This window comes from Protomyctophum parallelum, assembly GCF_964188405.1.
Source record: "Protomyctophum parallelum genome assembly, chromosome: 11".
Classification (NCBI taxonomy): Eukaryota; Metazoa; Chordata; class Actinopteri; order Myctophiformes; family Myctophidae; genus Protomyctophum; species Protomyctophum parallelum.
In genome coordinates, this window is record NC_139707.1 from 46,820,260 (window position 1) to 46,840,724 (window position 20,465).

Here is a 20,465-nt window from a genome sequence, read left to right on the forward strand (position 1 = left end):
TATGAGCTTGTAGATCTGCTATTTTTCAATAGCGCTCTAAAGTATAACATAATGCTTAGTTAAAACACCAAAAGGGGTTCCAGCCCAGAATGGGTTATGCTGTTGCAGTCAGCCAGTCAACCCCCTCCCTCTCCGCTCGCCACTAAACAACACCAGCTCTTTACACCACCTGAAGATAATAAAAATGAGGAGTGATAGGAGAGATAGGGACAGACGGATGGACAGACAGAGAGAGACAAAGACAGAGAGAGGGGGCAGAGAGAGAGAGAGACCGATAGAAAGGGATGGATGGATAGATAGATAGAGACAGAGATGGGGAGAGAGACAAAGGCAGAGAGACAGAGATGGTGAGAGAGAGAGAGAGAGAGAGGGGTGTGTGTAGGAAAGAAATGTCAGCCTTCACATCTCAAGAGGGTTGTTTCACTCCAAGCGTTTTGCTCGCTGAGTGCCGCTGTGTGCGCTGCATGTGTGCTACCCATGGTTTCCATTCCATCATAGTGGGGGAAGACACTCGCGCTTGCTTTTTTTTCTCCTGCCCAGTGTGGTTTCGAACGGGGGTCTCCTCTCTCTCTCTCTCTCTCTCAAGCAGCTGACCATGTTTTGTTGCTTTCGTTCCAATTCAACCACGATCTGCACCTTTTGCAGCGATGGATGGATGCGTCTCAAAGCCGGATTCCACCACACGGTTCAGTGTGTCTGCTCGCTGAGAATCTGAGCGTGGAAATCTGAACTTGTTATGTAACAACAGACCTCAAGTATAGTGCCTCTCCTCTCTGCCATTTTTAAGCAGTGCACTTTGTGTGTGTGTGTGTGTGTGTGTGTGTGTGTGTGTGTGTGTGCGCGAGCACGCACGCACGCGCGTGTTGTGTGTGTGCGTGCGTGCATCTGCGTGTGTGTGGGAGTGTGGGATTCACCTACATATGAAAAAGATATGCCATTATGGAGCAGCCAGCTACGTTGTGCAGCAAGTTACAAGTTGTACATCCGAGTGAGACATTTTGCAGATTTTTCGCGACAGCAAATTATACTTTATTGCAAAAGGCTACTAATTATGCGCTGGGACTCCCATCCAGCGTAACCAGGAAACCCCCCCCCCCCCCCCCCCCCCGCTCCTCCACGGAGGCACCCGGCGAGGCAAACGCTGCCAAAGAGAATGGTGGAGGAAATACCCACCGCAGGAACCATGAAGAAAACCAGACCAAAGAGAAAAAAGCAAGTAAGTGCTACCATTTATAGTCAATTGTGAATCATTCTTTTTAAGCAATGCTGCATTTAAGACTGCAATTACAGTCGTACGATATAATATTTCAAGCATGCATGGCAGTCGGGTGGGCAGATGATGTACAGTATACTGTGTGCATGCGTACGTACGTACTATGTTATGTTTTATTTTGACAGCTGCCAGGTTCAGACAACCTACAGGTATGTGCATGAACCGGAACGTACGTACATCTGTCGTCGTCGTCGTCCCCCCCCCCCCCCCCCAGCGGTGGTGGAAAAAAGTACTCACATTTGTTGTTTTTTTACTTTTAGTAAATGTATCAATACTGCAAGTAAAAGTCCCGGAATTCAAAATGCACTTGAGTAAAAGTACAAAAGTATTGGCATCAAGATGTAGTTAACCCATTTTGGGGCGGGGAACCCCTTTTGGTGTTTTAAGCATTACGTTATACTTTAGCTATATTGAAAAATGAGCAGATCTACAAGCTCGTAGAGCGCGCTATGAGCTTGTAGATCTGCTATTTTTTGAAAAATCGTAAAAATGCGGCACGAATCTTTCAATATATATTCTTTCAGAGCGAACGTTATTTTTTATTTCTACGTCGGGCCTAAATTAAAGAACCAAAAGAAAAGAATATTTAGAAAATAGCAGATAGGCGCTATTTCTAAATGGCCGAAATGTATATAGATTTGCAAAAAAAACAAACACTCATTGGGCTGTTGTGTGTGTTTTGTTTTTTTTAACTAATGCTTGGAATGGATTCAGCATCATGAAAACCCCCTAGTTTGACATGTCACATGCTACATAAAGCATGATGACATTTTGAATATTTTGCCTTCTAAAGGTATGGTCACATAATATGCCAATTAGGAAAAACTGCTCGACATACTGTATGCGAGTTAGCATCTGGCCGTTTCTACATGCCTGGGGATCCACACTCAACATTTCTAACATAAAACCTTGCTGTGCTCAAGATGCCTGGGTTCACATTCTGGCAAGTGGACTATATCACCTCAAGTACAAATCTGACTGAGTGACCTTCACTTGCAGTTGAGTAATAATATTTGGAGTAACTGGGGGTCGGGTACTCTGTCCACCACTGGTTAACCCTTTGGTTAACCCTTTTTGGTGTTTTAAACATTATGTTATAAAATGTAGCTATTGAAAAATAACAGATCTGCAAGCTCATAGCGCGCCACCGAGTGGCGCGCTACGAGCTTGTAGGTCTGCTATTTTTGAAAAATCGTAAAAATGTGGCACAAATCTTTGAATATATATACAAATTCTTTCAAAGTGAATGTTATTAACTCGGGTCTAAAATGGGTTTACCTGTAAGTATAGCGGGTCCATTTGTTAATTTTACGTTCTCAAGAGTTACATTTATTATTGTTTAACATCAACATTACTTAATTCACAAAAAGAGAGAATGTTGTAAACATTTGTTATTTTGAATAAGGTTTGCCTGTTGTCTCTCCTATGGTGCCACATCGACACAGCATGGAATTGTGAACAAAATCTTATCCAACGTCAATAACAATACGTTTTGGGTTCTGAGAGGCTAAATGGCATCAAATGGTGATCCATCCATGGCTCAAATGGTGATCCATCCATGGCTCAAATGGTGATCCACCCATGGCTCAAATGGTGATCCATCCATGGCTCAAATGGTGATCCACCCATGGCTCAAATGGTGATCCATCCATGGCTCAAATGGTGATCCATCCATGGCTCAAATGCAGAGTAAATAAATAATGTTGGACGTTGATGTGAAACGGGTTGAAAACCACTTCTCTACAGCGACGTCTTTCTTGTCACGAGACAACATGCACGGGGGGGGGGGGGGGGGGCAACGTTTCAAATGACAGCTAGTACAGTAGGTAACGATGTATGAATCTCATTTTGGAAACTGTAACCGGAGTGGTTCACAGTGTCCCGGGACGGGACATGACATGCCACCCTCCCCTCCCCATGCCATCAGATCACACGCATGCTGCTACTGTCGTCACAACTCTGCAGGGTCCGTGCAGCCTCACCGACCGAGCTGTGTGTGAATGTATCTGGAGGGGCTCCATTTTCGTCACCGCTAAACCCCTTGGGCTGTATTTTGCGTGTCTTAAGTACCAGGTCTTATTCCCTAACTTGAGTAAACTAAAGACCTGGAGGCGTGATCAATGCTCTTTGGCCACTCAGAATAGCCAAATGGCATTGATCACACCTCCAGGTCTTTAGTTTACTCAAGTTATAGGTAATAAGACCTGGTACTTAAGACACGCAAAATACAGCCCTATTATAATCTCTAAACTTCTTTGGCTTTAGCCCCGCGGCTCTAGCAGTGATTCTCAAGCCGTTTCAGGACCCCCAGTTTGACATGCATTAGGCAATGGACCCCCATTTAATGTCTCTGGGACCCCCAATTTATATTGTAAAATCAATGTTATTTTAACTCTGAGAGTTGCTAAAAAAAACCCTAGCAACCAGGCAGGGGGTAGCTAAACATCTTTGAATAGTTGAAATGTCCAGTCTACAAGCTCACAACGTGTCAATGTAGATTGGCTAGTTGAACTATTCAAAAATGTTTTTCAAAATAGTAAAAAAAATAAAGGCAAATTAGTTTAGGGATAAGGGCTTTAGCGGTGACGAAAATGGAGCCCCACGGGTCGGAAAAACGTAGTTACTGAGAACTTTGTTCAACTTTCTCAGTAACTAACTACATAACAGTACCTGTTTCATAACATGCCCAAACGTGTAGTAGTCTTGGTTTTTAATCGTACATTTATGGTCTTTTAATATATATTATTTTTACCCTTTTGTCTCCTGGCAGAAAATTGGAGTGTCCCATAAACCATGTGGACAATCCTCCCCAGGCCATGCCTCTGGACGTAAGAACAGCAGGTCAAATGATTGATTTTCTGCTTTTTCTGTGTCGTCATGTGATTTGTGTCTTTGTAAGCAGATTGATATCTCTTAAATAAAATAATTATGTGCAATAATCGCTGCGTCTTATGGATGTTTATGAAATGCAGGCATTTATGAATGCTTTTTTCCGCACCTGTGCATCAATGCGCAAATGTAGAAATTCCCTTTTTATGTGGATTACTTGAAATATTATTCCCAAAACGTTCTTTGAGCATGGCTGCATTGCATTCCATTGGTGGTTTAATGAAAAATGTATTTTGCTACATACACATGCTTGATAAATACTTTTATGCCGTGTTATGCCATTTTTATGCCGTCTTTATGCCATTTTCATGGCGTTTTATGCCATTTTCATGGCGTTTTATGCCATTTTTCATGGCGTTTTATGCCATTTTCATGGCGTTTTATGCCATTTTCATGGCGTTTTATGCCATTTTCATGGTGTTTTATGCCATTTTCATGGCGTTTTATGCCATTTTTCATGGCGTTTTATGCCATTTTCATGGCGTTTTATGCCATTTTCATGGCGTTTTATGCCATTTTCATGGCGTTTTATGCCGTCTTTATGCTTTTTTCATGGCGTTTTATACCGTTTTCATGGTGTTTTATGCAGTCTTTATGCCATTTTCATGGCGTTTTATACCATTTTCATGGCGTTTTATGCAGTCTTTATGCCATTTTCATGGCGTTTTATACCATTTTCATGGTGTTTTATGCAGTCTTTATGCCATTTTCATGGCGTTTTATACCGTTTTCATGCCGTTTTATGTCATTTTTATGCCGTTTTCATGCCGTTTTATGTAATTTTTATGCCGTTTTCATGCCGTTTTATGTCATTTTTATGCCGTTTTATGCCGTTTTTATGCCGTTTTCATGCCGTTTTCATGCCGTTTTATGCAATTTTTATGCAGTTTTTTCCCTGTTTCATGCCGTTTTTATCCCGTTTTTATGCCGTTTTTATCCCATTTTTATGCAGTTTTCATGGCGTTCGTAGGATAAAAATTAAAACATGCTTCATAAATACTGAATGCATTATGTAATGTCTCATGAACCATTCCATGGGCCTTTTACAAACATGCAAGGAAGACCATGATCATATGGCAGAACATGTATGAATTACTTATGACTCATGAATTACGTTTACTTTGATTAATTTTGTCTTATCTAATATTTATTAGGGGTGTCCCGATGGGGTGTCACTTTTTTCGCTTCCGATCCGATCCCGATACCTCAATTTCTGTGTTAGCCAATACAGATACCAGTGTTGTGATCTCATGTTGTTTATAGTTATCTAGCTATATAACTGGTGTTGTGTTTATAGCAGACTCCTCACTCAAATGTGCAGTTTGCAGTTTGAGCAACTCCAAAGCAACATTTTATTTACCTGCCATAGTGTCAACCCCTTACCCCTGTGTCGGATCGGTGGCATATTCACCGATACCGATATGACCCGATATGACAAAAAAGGGCCGATCTGATACTTTTCCCGATACCGATACAGTATCGGGACATCTCTAATATCTATGTATATATAATTTTTCTTTTTCTCATCCTTTTTTCTCATCCTATCAACACACATTCAATTCTCCATCCATCTTCCTCTTCTTCCCCGCCACAGATCCTCTGATCTGCATGAAATCAATTCAGTGACTATTCATGTCCCTTTATTATTTGAAAAGGTGGCCTCATTTTTCTTTTACTTTAATTCCAAGCTGTAAATGTTAGCTCTCCTACAGTGTGACTAATAATATCCCATGAGAGCTCTGCTGGGATAATATGATGACTCAGCAATGCTAAGATTCAGAGCTCCACCAATGAATTGGCGGGATGGGTCGATCACAAACTTTATTTCTCCTTCATTTTGAGCAATAGCTTGGCCCTGTGGTTAGAGTGTCCGCCCTGGAACTGGGAGGTCGGGGGTTCGATCCCCGGCCGGGTCATACCAAAGACTGTAAAAATGGGACCCAATGCCTCCCTGCTTGGCACTCAGCATCAAAGGGTTGGATTGGGGGTCAAATCTACTAATCAAATGATTCCCGAGCGCGGCACGGCTGCGGCTCACCGCTCCTTGGCTGCAGCTCACTGCTCCAAGAGATGGGTCAAATGCGGAGAACAAATTTCACTGCGGTTACGTGTGTGACAAATCGTACGACTTTTGACTTTTGACTGTGCAGTTTGAACACCTTTGGAAGTTCGGAGCAACCGGTGTTATTGGGAGGGGGAGTGCTCTATTCTTATGGAAATAGCTGTTCATATATAATATGTCTATTCTAGTACAGTATAGTACAACTCCATCCACAACCCTGGGAGAAGGCTTCCCTTTCCCAGGCTGCAATAAAAACCCATTCTGGGCCGGGAACCTCTTTTGGTGTTTTAATCATTATGTTATACTTTAGCTATTGGAAAATATCAGATCTACAAGCTCATAATTGTGAAAATGCGGCACAGATCTTTGAATATAATATTCTTTCAGAGCGAACGTTTTTAACTCAAATCTTTGCTTCCGAGGGGTCGTGTGAAGTGAGGGGTCGCTCTTATCATCGTAACATCATCAATTCATTGTGAAATGGAGTTGAATCTTTGTGTGCAGGACAACAATTGCCGATTTGCTCGTCCACATATGACGTAAATTCTCCATTCATTGTCAACGGGAGTTTGTGTTATGATGAAAATCTACACTGTAACTGAATATAGGAGTTTTTTTGATTGATTGAAATATTTATTAAGAGTTTGTAGAATTTACAGTACATTTTAAGCACAAACTCAATACAAAGACTGTCAACTGTGAGTGGACGACCCAATTAAGCATTACACTTGTTTACAACAGGGTCCACATTGTTCAATTCATCAAAACATTTAAGGACATACAACCATTTAGAGACATACAAATAGACATTTCTATGTAGCTAAAGAACAGAACAGGAATTCATCATATGGGAAGCAAAAAAGGGAAAATATACAAGCACTGGGGTGGGGGGGGGGCTAGCGCCCCTCAAAAAATGGCATGATATAGCACATAATGTTGGTTTGGGGGGGGGGGGGGGGGGCTAAAGGACCTCCCACAATCATGAAGTCTATCAGACTATTCAGACCGATCCAAGCGTCCTCTCGGATGTTTGAAAAAAAGTATAAAATATATATCTCTGCTGTCCGGGGGAAACCCTCATGACTCCAAAATTCAGGAAATGAAAAATATAAGTTTTTAAGGAAATGAATAAAACCTTATATATTATTTTTTTAAACGATGCAATACTGCCTCATCAAAGTCGGTGTTGTGACTTTAGATATTGTCAATTACTTGCATGAGAAGGTGGTGGAGTTAGAGGTTAAGAGGTTTTGACCAATGCGTTTTTTTTTTTACTACTTTCCATTCGTTCAATATTTTCGAAACAACACATAAAGGGTGTTCAATAGCACTGATTTATGGAATAAAATCAAAAACCTCAAAAATTAAAAAAATAAATAAATTGGTGCTGCTGGTGAAGAACGGTCCCGCGTTATGCAAAAAAGAAAGTGTGGGGAAAAAAAAAAACAGGGAAAAAAAAACGCGCGCACACATTTTCTTCCATCGTCCTCGTCAATTTAACTTGAGGCGTCCAGCCTCTCTCACACAGCTGATGCAACCTACTGCCATTGGCTCTGTCTGAAAGTCTTCATTAGGAGTTTAAGCCCCTTGAGATGCTCCATCTCATCTCGTTTTCAAGGGGGTCCGGCCAATGACAAGATACACTTCACATTCTGTGTGGACATCGACCCGAGGACAAGGTTGTTCTCATGGCAACATGTTCTCTACCTCTCTCTGTAGGCTCATCATCATCATCATCAATGATCAGGCCCGTCACTCTCACTCACTCACTCGTCAGTGAACTTGACTACAAAGTTGTAGCTATGTCAGAATTTGGTCAGAATCTGTTGAAAGGATAGCCCCTTGAGATGCAGCATCTCATTTTAGAGGGGGTCCCGTACACGGGGAAAAACATCACATACAGTACGGTGCAGTTACACAAATAGACAGTGCACAATAGACAATACAGACATGTACGGATACAGTTAGCTTGCTCATCCTCTCCCCCATCCCCCAGCTCTTTCTGGACAAGCATATTGAGACTACTACAGTACAGTGACTTGTAGAGTAGAGACGCATCCCTTGGGGGGGTTCCTGTATTGATTACCAATAAGGGGGCAGATCAAGGTGTTTGAGCCCATCCTTCTTAGCATTTGGTTCTGACAGAAAGTGCAGGATCTAGGAGGGTGCACATACGGGCTCGGGTTAGTCTAAGTTTGGTGTAAAGTCTGGAGTCTAAGGCCTCACTCACACCTATACATCTAGCATACAACAATGTTGCATGGTAGATGTAAACAAGTTGTAAGTGTCATGGCCGCCCCAATGCATTTCCAATGGAAGTCACATGGTTTGACACAACATTTTTGTTTGAATCTGAATCTGAATCTGAGACTCCCATTGGAAATGAATTGCGAGCTTGCAACAGTCAACAAGTCTCATGCATCAGGTATACAACAATCTGTTGTGACAGTGTGAGTGAAGCCTAAGCTATAAGCATCCTCCCTTTCTCCAGGTGAGAGGCAGTGTCTAGTGTTGTTGTTGCTGTTGTGTTGTCTGTGGATCTGCTTTATCGGTATGCAAATTGGAGGGTGGCAACCTGCAGTCGATCAGCTCTTTGACATGCTTTTTGAGGCGTATCTTGTTTTCTTTTTGTGTGTGTGTTTTCGGCTGAGATTATTGGAAACCTATATTTTCCTAGAATGCCTTCTGGCCCTGCTGCTTTACACTCTGAACGCTTTGTGTACTTGTGTGCAATATCCTGAGTGGTGTCATCATCCTTTCTGCCTGTCCCGCTTTGATTGACTGGTGGGTGCCACACATTGGGTGGTGGGTGGTGGGTGCCACACATTGACTGGTGGGTGGTGGGTGCCACACACTGACTGGTGGGTGGTGGGTGCCACACACTGACTGGTGGGTGCCACACATTGACTGGTGATTGATTGATGATTGGTTTCTGTCTTACAGACAGTGTATACACCCCCAAAAAACATCGCTCTATAAGTTTGATTTATTAATAATAATATTATTATTAATAGTGTTTTCTCTCTGTTTTTCCTGCTGCCACTATGGAAACTCTCCTTTCCACTAGTGCAGGACGATCACAAACGGTAATTACATGTTATTCTGTCTGTATTAACTTACCCTCTGACCTGAGATCAGATAAAAAAAAATGTCTTCTACATCCTGACAGTTTTCATTCTGACCTGAGATCAGATTCTAAAAAAATGTCTGTTTGAAAAGGAAAAAGCTATGTTTCTGTGTCAGCCGTTCTTCGATTTTCTCAAGAATGGCACACCCACAAGCTCATAGCGCGCCACTCGGTGGTGCGCTATGAGCTTGTAGATCTGCTATTTTTCAATAGCTAAAGCACAACGTAAACACCAAAAGGGGTTCCCGCCCCAAAATGGGTTTTAACTTGCCCTCTAAACTTCAGAACAAAACGTGCTCCTACTCCAGCTCAGCTCAAGTTTCTATGTGTTTTTCAACGAACGTTTCATTCATTCATTGCATCTTGTTTAATATCATTTTTAACGTCTCTTTCCAGATTCTGAGACCTCAGAGGATGAAGCAGAAGAGTATGAGACCAAAGAAGACTGTGGGGAGTTTGAGTTCCAGCCTGGTCCAGGTATCCTCCATATGTCCTTATTATTATTAAAACATGTACTGTATATCTTTGAAGCCAGGGAACATTTAGAAAATGCTGGGCAAAAAATAGCATTCTGAAAACATAATTAAAATTAAAAATTATGCCAGTAAATGAAAGAATAGTGGGAACAGTGGAATATTTTCAATAAAAGTTTAGTACATCTGGGGCCCCCTTTTTTCATTTATATTTTGAAAAACATTTTTGAATAGTTCAACTAGCCAATCTACATTGACACGTTGTGAGCTTGTAGACTGGACATTTTAACTATTCAAAAATGTTTTGCAAAATAGTAAAAAAAAAAAAAAAAAGGCAAAGAAGTTTAGTGATAAGGTGTTTAGCGGTGACGAAAATGGAGCCCCTGAAGTATTTTTGTCATTGGTAATTAATTTTATTGTTATATTGTCACATAATGTCAGTTATACAGTATGCTGAAATTCAAACACCTGTTTATATGTTCTTCTAACTCTTCCTTAAGTCCTGCCACCCCCGTCCCCGAGACTCATCAAGCGACCCTCCACCTCTCCGATGCTCGACCGCTCCCGCAAGAAGCCTGGCGTCGTCCCAACCGACTACCAAGACACGGTGCCCGGAGAGTTCGAGGAAAAGGTCAGGCAGCCGAAATCCGCCGCCATGTCCCAGAGCAGCGCCCAGGACTCACGGCCCCAGACTCCAGTGAGCGAATACTCACGCAAAGATTTAACGACGACCAGGCCCTCCCCGAAACTCACCAAGGCCAGCTCCAAGGTCTTCGAGAAGGTCCGTGGTTTAGAGGAACGGAGGCGGAGCCTCGACATGCCGGAAGGCTCCGTCTCCGGACGGTCTTGGGCGGGTTTCAACAGGGCCGCGTCCGTGGACTCGGACGACGGAGGAAGCCGATTGGGCATCTCCAGAGAGAGCTCCAGGGAAGACCTGAGGGAGGCTCTGACGGAGGACGCTGCCGAGAGGAGGTCCATGTTCAGGCAGCGGGCCGCGTCGCTCGAAGACAAGCCCCACTACTCCCAGAAGGTCCAGGACATCGAGAACAAGTTCACGGAGGAGCTGGAGCGCATTAAAAAGCTCGTGGGGAAACCTCACCTGAAGAAGTCGTTCTCGACGGAGCAGCTCACTCTGAGAGGCAAGAAGAGTCTCCAGCATCAGCCTCTGAGGAAGGTGGAGCCCATTCCCGCGCAAGTCCTCCAGAAGCTACAGGAAAGGGAACGTACCCAGTGGGGCAAAGAACAGAAAGAAAAGGGGCAACAGAAAGAGGGCTCCCCGCCGAAGTCACCCAGTTTCACAAGTCAGCAGCCGACGCAGCAGCAGCAGCACACGAACACAACGCCAGAGTCAATGCAACTGTCCGACCTACCCGGACAGCGGTCCGTGAGAGAGAAAAGCAGAGCCAGTCCCGTTAGAGAAGTCATCCAGAGATCACCGTCACCAGCAAAAACCCTCCAGCAACGAGCAGAGTCGCCCAGCAGGAACATCGTGGACATGACGTTACGCAAAGTCGAACGAAGGCCGCCGAGTCCGCTCGTGCAAAGGGTATCTCGGATTCAAGAGTCACCGCATGCCCACGAGTCTCCTGCTCCGCGACCGTTACCGAGGGACGAGTCCTCGGGAAGGAAAACGCCGATAGAGGTAGCATTACGGAAACTAGAGAGCAGGCCCGAAAGCCCCCTGGCGCAACGAAAGGCTGCTATTTTACAAGAGCTTCCCGGTCAGCCTGCAGCGAAAGCCCCGCCGCCCGCTTCATCGGAGGAGAAGACAGACGTGGGGCCTCCTAAGCCAGCCTCCAAGCTAATCATCCCGACCATTATCGTTGAAGACGAGTCGGTGGTAGAGGACGTTTCGGTGAAGACCAGCCAGCCACAGCAGACCGCCGCCGGTGCCATAGAGGCACAAAAACCCAAGACCAAAGGAAAGAACCGTCGCACTAGACCCATGTCTCCAGAGCAAGGTTAGACGTCGATTTATGTTTCTCACACACATACTCAACAGTGTTGTTTTTGGCAGCAAATTTCTATTTTAGTTTTGGTCATAGTCTCTTGAATAGTTTTCCTTTAGTTTTAGTCACATTTTAGTCACCCGGAATGTTTTAGTGTTTGGTCTAGTTTTAGTCGACTAAATGTCATGAGATTAAATATACTGTTGATTTAGTCGACTAAAATGTATTTTACACTTGCTGAAAATAGCTGATCTACAAGCTCACAACGCGTCACATGTGAGCTTGTAGATCAGCTATTTTCAGCATGCAACCAAGTAAAATTACTCCTACTGGATCTCTTGTCCACTAGTCCCTTCCTAACATTTTAGACTAGTTTTTCTTTTATTGACGAAATTCTCGATATATTTAGTCTTAGTTTTAGTCGTCGTAGCTTAGTTTTCATTTTGTTTCTATTTAGTTTTTGTCAGTGAAAAAAGGCAGTCGACGAACATTTTTCGTTTAGTTTTAGTCGACGAAAACGACACTGGTACTCAACCCTAGCATGTTCCCTCCTCATCGCTGATTAAAGGGACGTATTCCTGATCATCACAGTTCTTCTCTTCACGTTAATCATGAACCAATTGAACCGATCAGTCTTGTCTCTTTGGGGAAACAGATTCTTCAGACGATTCTTATGTGTCTGCTGGAGAAGACCCGATGGAGGCGCCTGTGTTTGAGTTTCAGCTTCAGGACACTGTGGCTGTAGCTGGTACAGACGTACTTCTGAAGTGCATCATAGCTGGCACCCCTATCCCTGAAGGTGAGTACTAGGTAGGCACCGTGCCTGTTCACCAGTGAAACAATGTGTTTGTGCCAGTATTAACTGTCTAAGCCAGGGGTCAGCAACCCAAGATGTTGAAAGAGCCATTTTCAACCAAAAATAAATTCAAAATCTATCTGGAGCCGCAAAGAAAATTACGCATTATAATGCAGCTTGCCAAGCTTTATTATCTCCCGGGTTGCAACGAAACTTAGCATGAATTTAGCATGCTTTCCCTGGAAATGTCGTTCAACATTACTTTTTTTGTTGTTTGATAGCTTCTCACTGCAGATTAAACATACAGGCAGTCAATCTGCATTGGCTGTGAAGGCAAAAGCCTCTGTCCACGAACTGTTAAATCCTCTGTTTTTCGTCGGCTATCTTTATTTCTCTCCCTGTAGAAGCCATAGCGTAGCAGGCAGCAGCCTCACACACCCACCGGTTTGTTTATAATAGACACCTGGCTGGCACGGCACTGAGTGTGTCGCATACTATATGACGCAAATTTTAGTTTAGTTAAGTTTTCCAATTTTGTAAAAATGTGTAGAATAAATATTAAGAATGCTTGTCACGTTTGGCCTCCTACAGAAACCATAAATGAAAAATAATTTATTGCTACTTTTAATGCTACAGGGAGCCACTAGGGGTGTGCTCTAGAGCCGCATGCGGCTCTAGAGCCGCCTGTTGCGGCTAATGGCACTATATTGAATTAAATGTTTTGGTTTAGACTCTAAACCAAAACATTTAATTCAATATAGTGCCATTAGCTCTTAACTGACTTCCAAATAACTGACAAAACCAAACCAAAACATTTGGTTTGGTTTGGAACCTTTTGAAACCTCAAATGACGTCACATTGTAGGCTCTACAGCGCCGAACCCACTTTTATTCGCCTCTAAAATAGGAGTATGAATCGCGCCTTATTCTGTGTGTGCACACAGAGAGCCTTTTTGTACATTTTACAGCATTTATGTGGTGAAAATAAACTCTCTTTTCCATCCAGTCACCTGGAGGAAGGACAGCGTGGAGGTGACTACCGGAGGGAACCATGTGGTCAAAGTGGCGGGTGAACGCCACACGCTGCTCATCAGGGCAGCCGCGCCAGGCGACGGAGGGAGATACTCTGCTACTGCCGTCAACGAAGTGGGCAAAGAGGCCAGCAGTGCTACTCTCATCGTTAAAGCAGGTATTCTTTTTAATTATGTATTTACCCAGGGAAGTAGCTGAGCACATGGTGCTCATTTTCAGCAACGCCCTGCACATAGAAACACACACACACACACGCGCATTAAACCCTGGGAGCTGACCAGTACAACCACAGTCTGATACTGTTGGCCACTAAGCAGCTCCAGGGGGAGCAGTTTGGGGGTTCAGTGCCTTGCTCAAGGGCACTTCAGCGGTGTTGGGTGAGTGATGACAATCACTTCCCCACACAGATTTTTCCTGCCCGTCCGGGGAATCGAACCGGCTACCTTTCGGCAACAAGGGCGCTCCTCTAACCCTTAGGCCACCGCTGCCGTATGTTTACGTCATGTCACGTAGGGGATCATTATTGTATATTCGGATCAATAATTAAAAGTGCTTTTTGGCCAAACAGCATATAATTCAGATTCAAGTACCGGTAGTCAAAACTCTGAAAACAAGGCATGTAAAAAAATGAAAGAAAGAAAAAAAAAGGAGAAAGATATGAACGTCCCCACAGTTTTTAGACACAGTGCTGGACCAGAAAATGATCAAAAAAAGTCCTCTCTTTATTTTTTTACCAAACAACAACGTTTCTCCCATTATGGCTTTGGAACCCTTAAACAGGTCAGAGACAGTGCAGGTGTCATCACTCAATCAGTTAATAATCCAATAGGCTGTATGTGGAATTTTAACCCATTGTTCTAAGTTGAAAAACCTATGTTTCTATGTCAGTGGTGCCCAACCATTTTCATGTCAAGGACCCCCAGAATTATCTCTATTGGGCCACGGACCCCCATCTCAAAATATGTAGTTCCAGGAACCCCTCAGAAGCAAAGATTTGAGTTAAAAACGTTCGCTGTGAAAGAATATATATATTGAAAGATTTGTGCTGCATTTTCACGATTTTTCAAAAATAGCAGACCTACAAGACCTACAAGCTCATAGCGCGGCACCGAGTGCCGCGCTATGAGCTTGTAGATCTGCTATTTTTCAATAGCTAAATTAACATAAAACGTTAAAATAAAGAGAGTAGGCAGCGAGCATACTGTATCGTGTGTGGACAATCCGGACACATTGCCTTTTTTTCCTTCAGGCAAATTATGTAACCAATAAATACAAATATTGATTCTTTCTCCATTAAATAACTCCGACCCCCAAAAACGATGAGGCAATAATGAATGCACAATATGATGATGCAGTAGTTACTGTATGTTGCCATGAATTACATCACGACTGTCTGTGATCCAATTGTGAAACAAAGTCAGTCATTATCATTATTAATATTTGACGTGTTGCAACATCCACTCACGTGCGTGCGCCACATGGGTGCGTTCTGAGAGAGACATCTAATTTTAGCTGCATACCGACAGCCACGCTAAAGTAATTTCCTGAAATATCACATTAAATATAACGCGGTGGGAGTAATTTGGGGATCTACACTTTCTACAGTGTCTCACAACATCCTAAAACGGCGTTCTATAGTGGCGTGTGCATTCCTCCTCCATTCCTTTCATAACCTCCTCTCAGGCGAAAGCCCCTGTGCCATATATTCCCAGCTCAACAACCTCACGTTATATAGTTACCATAGCAACGCAGAGGCTAAATCCAACCTATAAATCGCTGAGGCACGGCAATGCACCCCACAATGAAGCCATCGCTAATGTGTGGTTTGTGCATTCCACAGTTGAGTTTGTATAGGTTTGCGGATATATGTACACTTAAACCATTTAGACCTGAGAAAAGACTACCTACAAATGCCTTCTAAATCCTGACAGCTTTCTATGTCAGTGGTTCTCAAATTATTTCACGTCAAGGACCCCCAGAATTATCTGTATTTGGTTAGTTCCCCCCCCCCCCCCCCAAAAAAAGATTTGAGTTCAAAACGTTCGCTCTGACAATATTTTTTCAAAAATAGCAGACCTACAAGCTCGTACGAGCTTGTAGATCTGCTCTGTTTGTTGTGCATAATCTATTATTATTATTATATTCTACTGTATCTTGTACAATTGTAGTCAATGAAGGACATTATTTTGTATTCAGAAATAGTCCATAATCCTCTTACTTTCAGTTACTTCTCCCCTCCACGTCCCCTCTAAAATGGATTCATATTAAGAAATAATAAAATAAAAATGTCTTCGTTTTGCAGCTCTCTTGAAGTCCACTGATATTCAATCTTACTGACAGTAATTCATGGAAACACATTAGTACTACTGTACTGTATTATATGGTGCAGTTATGCGTGCAACATTCTGCATAATAATACTTGGAACACTGCATTCAAAAAGGCATCGTTAATGTCACATTATTCCATTCCATTTGAGAAATAGACCAGCTGAAGTAATGAGTATATTATATGACTATATTTTGTTTTTAATTTAAGTGGTTAGATTATACTCCCCTCCAAATGGAGCTGTATTGTTATTGCAGCTGGCTAAATGTTAGCCTGTATGATTACCCCATGTTATCACTCAATAGGCTTATACAGTAATGTAAGCTAGCTATTAGCCTAATGATTTTGCAGTCTAACATCATCGGCAAGTCCATTTTTCATCTCCTGGTGGACTGATCTGTGAAATTATGTTCTCCTTTCCTTTCCCTCTGGCTTTGTGTTTTGCATTTGAAAGTTAACCTACTTTCTTATTTTTTAGGAGTGTTGTTTTCTCTTTCATTTTACTGATATTATCAATCTTGGCACACTAGTTTCTTTTTGCCAGAAGGAAAAGGAGAGGGATTTGTTTTATTTCTTTTTTTGGTAGACATACCTATAAAATAAACTAAACAAATCAAACGTTAAAACATTTGCATGCCATTGGAATCACCTCCCTTCACATTATTATTATTCTCAATGTCAATAGAGCGTCGTCATGACGATGCCAGGCCCAGGAAATAATTCCCAATGTGTCGTACGAAGCCAACTGGAGTCGTGACAAATCATGACAACAAACAAAACATTTTGGGCCGAATAAATAAGTAGAAAAGAAGAAAAAAACGGCTGGTTACAACACTTTTTTTTGTTGTTTTTCTTCTTTGAAAATATTGCGTTTGTTGTCATGATTTGTCACGACTCGAGTTGGCTTTGTACGACGCTTAAAAGGGAATTATTTGCTGGGCCTGGCGTCGTCATGAAAGGGGGCGGGACTGGGCCTGGCGTCGTCATGAAAGGGGGCGGGACTGGGCCTGGCGTCGTCATGAAAGGGAGCGGGACTGCGACGCTCTATATATATTGTGTGATACCAAACTAATTCTTTGAACAACGTTGGCTTGCTAGAGTATGCCCAGGAACCCAGGGGCCACCTGGTGCCCAGGGACATCAGCAGTCCAATCACATCGGACGAGGAGTACCTCAGTCCCCTGGAGGAAGGCATGGACTTTGGCGGGCCGGAGCCAAGGAGGCTAATCGACACCCGCTTCAAGGAGCCGCCGGCCTTTCTGGTGAGACATGGTGCTAAACTGAGACTTATTCCACTAGCAGGACACCATTAGTCCACCATTAGAACACCATTAATACACCATTAGTACACCATTAGTACTCCTCAGACTGAAGGCAATACTAGTTTGGGATCTTTCATTACTTGCGCGAGCAGAGCGCTAACTGTCTCTCTCTCCATGTCTAACTGTCTCTCTCTCCATGTCTAACTGTCTCTCTCTCCATGTCTAACTGTCTCTCTGTCCATGTCTAACTGTCTCTCTCCATGTCTCTCCATGTCTAACTGTCTCTCTCCATGTCTCTCCATGTCTAACTGTCTCTCTCCATGTCTAACTGTCTCTCTCTCCATGTCTAACTGTCTCTCTCTCCATGTCTAACTGTCTCTCTCTCCATGTCTAACTGTCTCTCTCTCCATGTCTAACTGTCTCTCTCTCCATGTCTCTCCATGTCTAACTGTCTCTCTCCATGTCTAACTGTCTCTCTCTCCATGTCTAACTGTCTCTCTCTCCATGTCTAACTGTCTCTCTGTCCATGTCTAACTGTCTCTCTCCATGTCTAACTGTCTCTCTCCATGTCTCTCCATGTCTAACTGTCTCTCTCCATGTCTAACAGGTGCCTATGAGTGATCAAGCGGTCGCCGAGGGTCAGGAGGTCACCTTGTCTGTCCGAATAAGTGGACAACCCAAACCAATGCTGTATTGGTAGGTTTTCTCATCTCATTGTAATAAGTGGACAACCCAAACCAATGCTGTATTGGTAGGTTTTCTCATCTCATTGTAATAAGTGGACAACCCAAACCAATGCTGTATTGGTAGGTCTTCTCATCTCATTGTAATAAGTGGACAACCCAAACCAATGCTGTATTGGTAGGTTTTCTCATCTCATTGTAATAAGTGGACAACCCAAACCAATGCTGTATTGGTATGTTTTCTCATCTCATTGCTGTGTGTGTTTCGTTATTATCATTGTATGCACATTATAAATGCATAGATTCAATACAGAGTCGATGTATTGAAAACAAATAAATGAAACAGACGGCAGCAAGGGGCGGCTCAGTGGATCAGGGGTAGAGTGGTCCGGATGGGATCCCAGTTCGATCCCTGCCGAGTTAGTTAGTGTTGTTTTTGGCAGCGAATTTTGATTTTAGTTTTAGTCATATAGGGCTGTATTTTGCGTGTCTTAAGTACCAGGTCTTATTACTTAACTTAAGACCTGGAGGCGTGATCAATGCCATTTGGCTATTCTGATTGACCACGCCTCCAGGTCTTAAGTTAAGTAATACAACACGCAAAATACAGCCTATTGTCTCTTCAATAGTTTTCATTTAGTTTCAGTCACATTTTAGTCACCTGGAATGTTTTAGTGTTAGCCTAGTTTTAGTCGACTAAATCTACAGATGATTTAGTCGACTAAAAATGTATTTTGGTGGGCCTTGATGCCGGCGTAATGGCTGATTGTACACTTGCTGAAATAGCCGCTGCGACGCGTTGTGAGCTTGTAGATCTTCAGCATGCGACCAAGTGTAAAATGACTTCTCTTTTCCACTAGTCCCTTCCTAACATTTTAATTTGCTGACGAAATTGTCAGTATATTTAGTCTTAGTTTTAGTCACCATAGCTTAGTTTTCATTTAGTTTCCATTTCGTTTTTGTCAGTGGAAAAGGGTATTCGACGAACATGTTTCGTCTTAGTTTTTGACGACAAAATGAACACTGTCCTTGAGCAAGACGCTGAACCCCTAACTGCTCCCGATGTGCAGGTTGGTGCCTTGCATGGTTTCCTCCGCCATCGGTGTATGGATGCATGGGTGAATGTGATGCACAATCTACATGTAAAGTGCTTTGCATAAAAGCACTATATAAATGCACCATTTACTATTTACAAACAAACACACATACTGTACTATAGAGATATTAGAGGTTCCATGAAAGCTTTACGCATGATTTAGTATCAGTGACTGAGGTAAACAAACGTATAAATCACAGAGATCATGGGCAGACATAATGAAAAGACTGTTATTGTGCAAAACATGCCCCTTCAAGACAAAAAGAAAAACATTTCCCCCCCTTCAAGTCCCAATTTAGTAAAGCCAATTCCCAATTCCCCAGCCCCACTACTACTTCTAATGAGCTGCTGTACTGAGCAGTTCCCAGCTATCTGTTTGTGTGTGCGTGTGTGCGTGTGTACGTGTGTGTTAGCAGTTAGCAAGGTACTGCTCAGTATCAGCTACTATTGGAAGCCGCTCAATTTTCCTTTACCATGATTGTTCTGTCTGACACGGTACGCCAACACATTATTATTGATTATTGTATGTAACAATAATGCCTTAAGTTAAGGCACTTTGTAACTGGATGCTTTCCTATTATCTGACTGCACTGGCACTAGTGTTTATGTCCTTTGTATATTCATTCTTGTACTTTTGTTTATGTGGACATAAATTCATATTTCTCGTGTGCGTGCGTGCGTGCGTGCGTATAGCCTATGCTGGGAAATGAAGTTGTGCTTTGTGACATCTGTCACTCACTCATCAGCGATGCTTCCTCTGGTCTGCGTGGTGTGTTTTCCCAGGCTGAGGGACCGCGTCACGGTGAAAACGGGGCCGCGTCACGTGGTGCGCGAGGCGGAGGAGGAGGGAGCGTTCGACATGACCATCAGGGCCGCGGTGCGGGCGGACAGCGGCGTGTACACCTGTAAGATCATCAACGAGTACGGAACCAAACAATGCCAAGGACGACTGGACGTCAAAGGTGAGTCATCGTACCGTACCGTACCGTACCGTACCGTACCGTACACGTGTTCATTTGACTCTGAGAGTCTATCAATGTCGACTAAACATCATACGATTTTAGTCCACTAAATCTAAATATTGCAGCGGCCAGCTATGGCTGCAGCCAATAGGACTGTCTTGGGGGTGGGACTTACTGCAGGGAGTGATTGACGGGGGGGCCTATGTGTACGCTCTGTGTGTATAGTTTGTGTGAGAGAGCAAACCTGACTAGGAGGCACACATACAAATGCTGCCGTTATATGGGTGATTATTGAACTAATAAAGAGAGATCTTTATCATTGGATCTACGTCTCTGTCTCCGGTTCCTGGGATCGTTACAATATACACTAAAATGTATTTTGGCGGGCCTTGATTTTTATTTTATTTATTTGACAGGGACAAAGCTCATTAATTAATGTCAGTTTTCACTTCAATGTAAATGGGCCAGAGTTAGCCAAAGCTAAATGTCATCTGTAGTCCCTGGGCAGGCTCTTAAAAAATGAATGATAAAAGAAA

At 43.0% G+C, this 20,465-nt stretch overlaps 1 protein-coding gene across 1 annotated transcript in view; it reads left to right on the forward strand.

Annotated features, from left to right (window-relative positions):
- Nucleotides 1-20,465, forward strand: part of LOC310867192 (striated muscle preferentially expressed protein kinase-like) — a 119,423-nt gene that overhangs the window by 21,600 nt on the left and 77,358 nt on the right. The window contains 7 exon segments of the mRNA XM_083777055.1: nucleotides 9,748-9,828; nucleotides 10,325-11,785; nucleotides 12,429-12,572; nucleotides 13,575-13,757; nucleotides 17,025-17,188; nucleotides 17,796-17,884; nucleotides 19,751-19,929. Coding sequence (XP_083633181.1) covers nucleotides 9,748-9,828; nucleotides 10,325-11,785; nucleotides 12,429-12,572; nucleotides 13,575-13,757; nucleotides 17,025-17,188; nucleotides 17,796-17,884; nucleotides 19,751-19,929 — 2,301 coding nt within the window.